Raw genomic sequence first — 9,273 nt, forward strand, 5'->3', positions numbered from 1 at the left:
TTTTTCAATATAAAAAGCAACCATGTTGCGCATAGGGTCAGATGCAACGCATCTGGTTCCTTTTCAGCTTTTTACGCTTTGTGTTGTTAGTCCTTTTCTTGACGAAGGACAACGAAACTGAAACTGAACTTGTTTTAATATAACACCCAACCCTTCGATCACAAGATATTAATAATATAATAATAATAAAATAATACCTCGGGTTTTAAGGTGTTACAACCGAATCACACCGAATTTCCTTGCCGAACGATTGTCAAATTTGTAAGATAAAACGTTAGAAGCCTCATTACCGATCAAAGTTGTCGATGAAGGAGCTTGCAATCCATGATTTGCAAGACCTTGAAAGAAACCATGCTCTTTAACCCTGTGTCAATCTCCCCATCTTCAACTCGACGTGTGAACTCACCATCCATCTTTGACTTTTTATTCTTGCTCATCTTCTCTATAATAACCGCGATACCGATACCACCACCACTCGAACCTCCAAAATAATCCTCAACTGGGGCTTCCCTGAAAAGATCTTGGGCCGCCTCCCCAAAATCAATATCAAACTCATTATCCCTTAAACAAAACGAATCTTCTAAACCTGCCTTTTGCTTCATCTTATTTGAATTCTTGTCGCCCAAAATCACGAGATCCCAATATTTTTCGAAAAGAATAAATCACTCACAACAAAAACCTTTACACGCACCATCCGAACACGCAACAATACAATGTACCGAAACATTTCAAATCATTGTAATATCTGATACCCCCATACCCATTTTTTTATAACAAAAATCAATCGCCTCCCTAAAATTGATAACAACACAAACAATTAACCAAACTATATCCCCTTTCTTTTTGTCAATCTCTCTTCTTTCACCACTTTTTCACCAAAATTCGATATTCTTCTTCAATTTTTGTTTATTCTTCTTCTTCTTCTTCTTCTTGTGCACTATCAGTTTGCGATTTCACACCTAAACTTCGGATCCGGTGACTATCACGTGTTAATTTGGGTTAACTTCGTCAATCATCATCATCAGTATCTGAGTTTATCAATCAATCAATTTATTCAATAATTAGATTAATTAGAAATGGGAAACGTAAATGGTAGAGAAGATGGTGGTGGTGATAGCACATCATCAATTGGTAACGATGCAAATGGTCAAGATATTGGCCGTACAACTACCGGAGGTGGTGGTGTTGTTGATGACGCTGAATTTATGGCCCACTCGCCACCTCCAAGCCCTAGGGTTTCTGGTTCTCCATTGATGTTTACTCCTCAGGTATATTCAAAACCCTAATGCTAATACATCAGCCATTGTATCCTAGATCTGTTATTACTTTCGTTCTTTGATACATGTATGTGTGGAGTAGATCCATTAATTGTTGAATATTGTATCATGATTGATTGATTAAATTCAGTGTTAAATCAGGTCTTGCTGAATACTGTATTATCACAGTACTCACTATGTATTATGATTGATTGATTGCATGTGGTGAATGTATTTTGATTAATTTAAAGTAATTCTACAACAATTGAAACCCTAGCTACCTTTATGTTTATGTGTACTATGGGATTTAATTCCCTTTAGTAATTTATGTTTTGTATGTTTAAAGAAGTGAAGTGAATTCTATCTTCTGAAAACTGCATTTTTTTGTTCATTGTTCAAACGCCTAAGATTCTCGAAAGTTCTGTAGCTTATGTTTAAGTAATCTGATATTTTTAACTTTTATATAACTTTATAAGGAATAAGGAATAAGGTATGTAGTGGCTTTTTTTTAATTCTATTTTTTTTCTCATCTGAAATTGATTGCCATGACAAGATATCCGTTTGCTTTAATTGACTTTTCTTGAAAAAACCAAATCTTCTATCCAATTTTTTAAAAAGGCTTATTAATTAGAGGAATGAACAACTTTCATTTGCATGTAGCTGGAGTTACTGTCCCACACGCCTTATACTTGTTAGTTATTCAAAGAGCCAATATGAAATTTGGAAAAGTTTGTGTACTTGGGTTCAATGGGAATTACATTTTAGGAAGAAGTCGTTATGTTTTTCGTGTTATTCAGGTACCTGTAGCGCCTTTAGAAAGACCGGATGAGATGCAGCCGAGCAATTCATGGATGCACACCTCCGCCAGCTACGAGGAGATGACGACCGAACAAGGAATTCCAACAATGATTATATGGAGCTACGATGGAAATGAAGTTGCTGTGGAAGGCTCATGGGATAATTGGAAAACAAGGTAAAAAGACCTGTCTATTTGTGATTTTTATTCTAATATTGATGATTAACTCTTGCTTTAGATTTAAAGGAATACGTTATCCGTTTTTTGAATCTTTGATTCTGTGTTATTGAACAGGAAGCCGTTGCAGAGATCAGGAAAAGATTTTATGATATTAAAAGTTCTCCCGTCGGGTGTGTACCAATATAGATTTGTTGTTGATGGTCAATGGAGGTATTCACCTGATGTGCCATGGACACAGGATGAAGGAGGCAATACTTACAACATCTTAGATTTGCAGGTAGTATTTTTTATCCATTATAGTTTAGTTTCTTACATTAAAGTACAATTATTTATTTATTATTATAGATAGATCCTGGTTCACTTTCGACTACTAGCCTGGGTTCTTTTCACAACTTCAAGTGTTGCTAGGAGTCATATTTTTTTATGTTAAGTATGCTTTGGTTTCAGACTGATACAAAGTTGCTAGGAATCTTGTTTTATAATGAACAGCTAACTTCGATTGAGGGACATATTGATTTTTTTATTAAGAATTATTTCCATTCCAATGTGTCTTACTGGTTCTTATGCACATGGGTAGCTTAACTATTTAGAACTCTTTTTGAAAAGGGCAAATCTGTACCCTATACCACTTATCATGTACAATTCAAATACTAAATACACATTGTCTTAAGTGAGACTTTAAATTCAGACCCCTAGTTGGCGGGTTACTTCCTTAACGTTAAGCTTGGCCGTTTGGTTATAGAAGGCCACTTAAGTACTTGATAGGCTATATTCTCCAACATTGATTTTTGAGGTATTTTCTAATGCATTTTAAAGCTGAAATAGTGTCCACATTTTAAGAGCCAAAATTACAAATCTACTCCTTGTACCATCTTAAATGTACAATGCTATTTAACATCTTATTCATTGCTTAAATTTATATATTTAGAACTATGAAGTGGTCTCTATTAGATTGATCATGTCATGTCATGTCATGTCATGTCATGTCATGTCATGTCATGTCATGTCATGTCATGTCATGTCATACTATATGTTGTTCCAGTTTCTTATATCTTTTGTTTTTGCATTAAAGTAGTCTGTGTGCTGTTGGATGTGTTCTTTTGTCCTTCAGTAGTACTAGGTAATGTATATTTCTATATACCAGGAAGTAGTCTTTAACGCAATTCATTTATAATTATATGTTAAAAAAACCATTTGTAAGTGTATTAAACATTTAAACTCTACTATGTTTCAATATATGTTTTACTCTTTCGCTTCTAGCATATTTAATGTGACCTCGCTATAAACTGCAGATTACATAGTATTTTCTTCTATGTAATTCTATAATACATCCTTTGAACCCTGGTAACGCACTAGAAATGGTTATTCTTGGACCATATATTTATAACCGGTATGACTGATCAATTGAAGATGCCAATGACGCGTACCTCAGTTAGTAATGGGTGGGGGCTTCTTTACCTCAAAATGCACATGGTCAAGGGTTCAATCACACAAAGGGTGTTGGTGGATTAAGACATTATAGTAGATTGTAGTTGACGTATCTAAAGATCTGAACATTCTATTAAATTTTGAATTTCTAGTTTAAATGACGAGTGCATATTTTCATGTCATGTCATCAAGTCTTGAACACTCTTGTTCTTAGAAACTCTATTTTAAAGGTTATCTTATTGCATTTCATAAAATTATGCCAGTGCGTTTCCCATTAAATTAGTTAAAAAAATTAATGGAAAGTTTTTTTGTGTATGTGCAGGAATACGTACCTGAAGACATTGAAAGCATATCTGGTTTTGAACCTCCTCAGTCCCCAGATTCAAGTTACAACAATTTACAACTTTCCTTGGAGGATTACGCAAAGGAACCACCATTAGTACCGCCACATCTGCAAATGACACTACTAAACACGCCTTCACCTCATATGGAGATCCCACCTCCTTCATCTAGACCTCAACACGTCGTTATAAACCATCTTTACATGCAAAAAGGGAAGTCTAGTGACTCGGTTGTGGCCCTTGGATCCACTCATCGATTCCTATCCAAGTACGTGACTGTCGTACTCTACAAGTCTATACATCAATGACCTGCAATTTTATCACTCTTTATGTAACTGGAATGTATGTCTGCAAGTGAAGTGTATCAGAAACAGCTACCCTGTAGAAATGCAATTTCATAAATGCCAATGACTTTGTGTTTGTCGGGTTTTAAACTCTTCTTCTTCTTCTTCCTTAATGAATGTTTCAAGAAGATTTACGGAATGCCATGCGATCATGAGTTCTGTCTTTTAGGGTAATGTAGGCATCAGTTTATAAATGATCTCATCCATCTACAAGTACTTGTTGCACAAATGGTAGTGTAAGTATAAACCTTTCTGGTGAAACCTGGCATGGTAAGCATCAGTTGTAACAGGAACCATATTTTTAATGTATCACACATACAGGAAAGTCTTTTTAAATTGCTTTGAGAGTTTTGAGATATGTTTCAAATTACCTTATAACATAAATTTGAATTGAATATCAAGTTATGTTAGATAACATAACATTTATCGAAAAATTTAGTTTTGCCTACATAAGTATATAAGAGCACACGGTGCCCGTCGTCACTCTTAGCCGTCGCAACTCACCAATACTGGGGGATTGACAGTCGGTTGACATCGGGCCGGCGTCGATCTCACTGTTGGTTTTCGAAGTCGAGCAAGGGACGGTAGAAAAAAATGACCGTTGCTGCTTTGAAAAATGACCGTGGGAGGAAGGGACAGTGGGGAGAAAAATACTGAAAGTTAATTTCGAGGTCCATTTCAAAATGGACACTGAAAAATAGACAGACACCTCGTGCTCTAAGTATTAGTTATTTGATATGGTTCAATGGAGGAGGTAAAGAGACAAAAAAAAAAAAAAAAAAGGACCATACAAGAGTCAATTGCGAGTCTTATCTGTCGCATGCAGTGAGGCCCCAATGACTTGTTAATAATGTTCGGTGTGGCTAAGAGAAACGTCGATTTTTATTATCGTCTATATAGGAAAATGAGTCTTCTGATTTGTACTTACGCATTTTGCAGCTCATAATCATATTATGGAAAATGGACTCTTATAAAAAAGTTACTCCGTATTATGTAAAGTGTGTTATATTTCAGTAGGCTTATAACTACCTTTAGTGGCCTGGTTCAATATATTCAAATTAAAAGAATCAATAAAAGAGAGATGTGTTGTAGAAGATATAGGAGAGAAAGAGGTTGAAGAGAGGTGTGATGTATTTAATGTATATGTGTGTTTTTGTAACTTACATTATGCACATATATAGTACAAATTTTACTATCCATATTTGACTAATTACCATCCATATTTAACTACTAAATTTACAACACTCCCCCTTGGATGGTAATTTTTTTTAAAGAGCAGTTAATACTGCCTCGTTAAAAACCTTGCTAAAGAAAACCCAGTGGGATAAAACTTTAGCTAAGGGAAAAAGAGTGCAGCATAGAGTTGACTCCCCCTCAAGTAGACAACGCTGAGTCGTCACATCTTTTGAACTTGCCTCATGCCAATATTGTGAACGTATGTTTTGAAAACAGCGATTGACAGTGCTTTGGTATAAAGATCAGCAGAGTTATTGATTGAACGTATCTCATTTTAATCTGGTTGTCTTTTACGAGATCTTGAGTATATGAGAAGAATCTGAGGTTTTCATCTGAAACTGTATCATCTAAATCTTTTATGTACAAGTTTGACCCTTGTGATTTGTCTACAGTCTCCTTCATGGTTTGCTCAAACTGTTGTTTCAATTCCTATTCCCTTTCAGTCTTTTTCTGAGCCTTACCAATATACCATTCTTTTCCATCAAACTTATGACCGTTAAGACCGTTTATAGCTTTAGCGCCTCGTCAGCATTTATGTTTTGTTCTGTCATTTTTGATACTCTTCTTTCATTTGTACTATGTAAGCTGTATTATCTTCATAGATAGTTGTTGGGCTTTTATAGCGTTCTAGTCCACAAGAATCAATAATGATTTGTATCATTGATCTTAACTAAAATCATTCCCGAGTAGCTTCATGTAATGCAATCACTTCGGCATGATTTGATGATGTTGCAACAAGTGTTTGTTTTGAGAACATCATGATATTGCTGTGCCTCCATTTAGGAATACATATCCAGTTTGAGATTTAGCTTTATGTAGATCAGATAAATAATATGCATCTGTATAACCAAACAAATCTTGTTTCGAGTTGTTAGAATAAAATAATTATAAATCAGTAGTTCCCCGAAGGTATCAAACTATTTGTTTGATCCCATTCAAATGTATTTTGGTAGGGGTTGAGCTGAACCGTGTCAACAAATTAACTGCAAAAGAAATGTCAGATCTTGTATAATTTGTAAGATACATAAGAGCCCCAATTGCACTAAAATATGAAACTTCTGAACCAAGAAGATCTTCATGATCTTCTAGAGGATGAAATGGATTAGTATCAATATTAAGATCTAACAACCATATGAGTACTTAATGGTTTTTGTCTTGTCCATATTAAAATATTATAAAATCTTTTCGGTATAAGTTGTTTGATGTATAAGTAAGTCATTAGTTATATGCTCAATATGTAAATCAACGTAATACTTGATTTTTTTTTATTTTAAAATCTTTCTTTAGAAGTTGAATGGCTTCATAGATTTCTTTATTTAAAATAATTGATATAAACAGCTATGATCACATATCCGAACATTGTTTTTATAAAACACACGTGCAAATAAGTTTATATGTATTCCTTTTTCTTATCAAGTAGTAATTTAATCGATTATACCACATACGTCCCGATTGTATAAACCCATTTAGAAATCTTTGTGATTTAATGGAATATATTCCCTTGGGTTTTGCATTAGATGCTTATGATACCTTAACCCTTCAGGTATATTCATATATATATCACTATTAAGTGATCCATACAGATAAGTAGTAACAACATCCATGAGATGCATTTAAATAACTACCAGGTTGATTAAGTATCTAATAAGTAATTATATTCATTATAGGAGGATAAGTTTTTCTCCTAATTCATTTCTGGTCTTTGTGGGAAATCTTGAGTTACAAGTCTAGTTTTGCCTTGTAACTTCATTTGCACATTTCTTTTCGGATAAAAATTCATTTGTATCCCATTGTTTCACATCTTTAAAAGTGATAACGATTGATCCAAAAACTTTTCTTTTATTGAGCGATTCTAATTCAGCTCGTATTGCTCATTTCCGTTGAGTTCAATCACGTCTATTTTGATATTCAATGACAGATTTTGGTTCCAGATCATCATCTTTATTTATGATGTCATTGTAACATTATATGAAAATATCTCATCAAGATTTTTCATTTCATTTCAGTTTCATAATATTGCATAATTTATTGCAATTTATGTATTTACATTTATCAATATCCTCTGCAGAAGGAGTATTGATTTGTGGTTCTTGTTGAACACTTTCTTTTACCTCATTATCAGCTGATTTTCTTTTTCGAGGATTTTTATCTTTGGAACCAATTGGTCTCTCACGTTTCTGCCGTAGCAAAGACTCATGAGTGACATTATTGCCAGCTTTTGTAATTTCAATTCTAGCTGAAGCATTTACTGCTGGTATATATGATTGATATTGCTCAATAACATCATATATATCTATCGCAATATCATTAAAAACGCTCTAGAATCAAGGATGATGAAGGTGTTCTACAAATAATAAACCAAGATGCGCAAGTTTATATCGGAAGAATGATTTACAAAGAATTTTGATGATTTATGACATTGGTTGATCCCGATACGAGTTAGGGTCAAGATAGCACTCTAAAATGATAAAACAAAGCTTCCAAGGTGTTAGGCTTCGTCCGAATGAAGTAATATTGAAAAGAAAACGAAACAGTCAAAATCAGTACTTGAGGACGCCGTCCAGGGATTGAAGACGTCGTCCTGGCTTTTGATCTGGGACGCCGTCTAGGGGGTTCGAGACGCCGTCTTGACCTTTAATTCGGGACGCCGTCCTGCATTTTGGGACGACGTCCCGTAGTAGGTGTGGCCGACTTTTTGGCTTTTTACCTAATTTCTCCACTTTAAAACTTCAGTTTTTGAGGGACTGTTTAATCAGAATACGAACCAGGGAGTTTAGAGGCGATTTTCAGGAGCAAATTGGAGAACTCCAACCTCTTTGAAGAGGCTCAACATCAAGGCATCATCCATCAAAACCTTTTTCATCCAAGAACTCTTGTTCTTGTAGGTTATTTACTTGTTCTCAGCAATGATTTCAGTTAATAATTTGATTGTATTGTTGTCTGTTACCATGATTGTTGGCTAGTTTCTATAATGTTTGTCTAGATTAATAACCAAGGTATTGGATGTAATCTTATTGATTGAATGTATTATGCGTGATAGATTGAAGCTTGAATTAAGAACCATGCTTATTGTTGTTAAAATCATTTGTATCTAGTTAATTGATATGTTGTTGATAAAGAGAACTCTTGTTGATGTATCATATTGATTTACAATCAACTTGTCTTAGATTGATTGTTTGCTAAACCGGACCAAGGGGGTAAACTAGATTAAAACGGTTAAACAAAATAGGAATGAATTGTGTAGAGCGAACGCAAAGACAATTGTTATTCAAGTCTTTGATTTTGTTGATCAACTAGTCACAAACTAAAAGGTCTAAGTTATAGGGAACCCTCGCTTAGTAATTCTAGTTTGAGTACTTGCTAAAGAGAACTCTTGGCGAGTCGATTTAGGTGATTAGCATGCTTATAGTTATTTGATTACAAATACAAGAACCATAGTGAAAAGGGAACCCTTGATCTTGTTATTGTATTTACGTGTTTATCCGAGAGAACTCTTAGTGAACCTATTAGATAACTACACACATAATTATTCAATCAGGACTTAATATCTAAACTTACATCCAATACCGAGGGTAAAATATCTAGATAAACATTTCATCTCTTTGATTTAATTCAAAACTATCTTACTTGCTTTATTTGTATTTATCATCATTTCATAAACTTAAAAGACAAAAATATTGTTTTTACATTTA

At 34.2% G+C, this 9,273-nt stretch overlaps 1 protein-coding gene across 1 annotated transcript; it reads left to right on the forward strand.

The window, feature by feature from the left end:
- Positions 1-1,058: 1,058 nt before the first annotated feature.
- On the forward strand, positions 1,059-4,663 carry LOC139892691 (SNF1-related protein kinase regulatory subunit beta-2-like). Its single transcript, XM_071875808.1, has 4 exons — positions 1,059-1,268; positions 2,054-2,229; positions 2,347-2,509; positions 3,983-4,663. Exons 1-4 carry the CDS (start codon positions 1,077-1,079, stop codon positions 4,307-4,309), a joined length of 858 nt encoding a protein of 285 aa, XP_071731909.1. The 5' UTR covers positions 1,059-1,076; the 3' UTR covers positions 4,310-4,663.
- Positions 4,664-9,273: the final 4,610 nt, after the last annotated feature.

This window comes from Rutidosis leptorrhynchoides, chromosome 2 (assembly GCF_046630445.1).
Source record: "Rutidosis leptorrhynchoides isolate AG116_Rl617_1_P2 chromosome 2, CSIRO_AGI_Rlap_v1, whole genome shotgun sequence".
Lineage (NCBI taxonomy): Eukaryota > Viridiplantae > Streptophyta > Magnoliopsida > Asterales > Asteraceae > Rutidosis > Rutidosis leptorrhynchoides.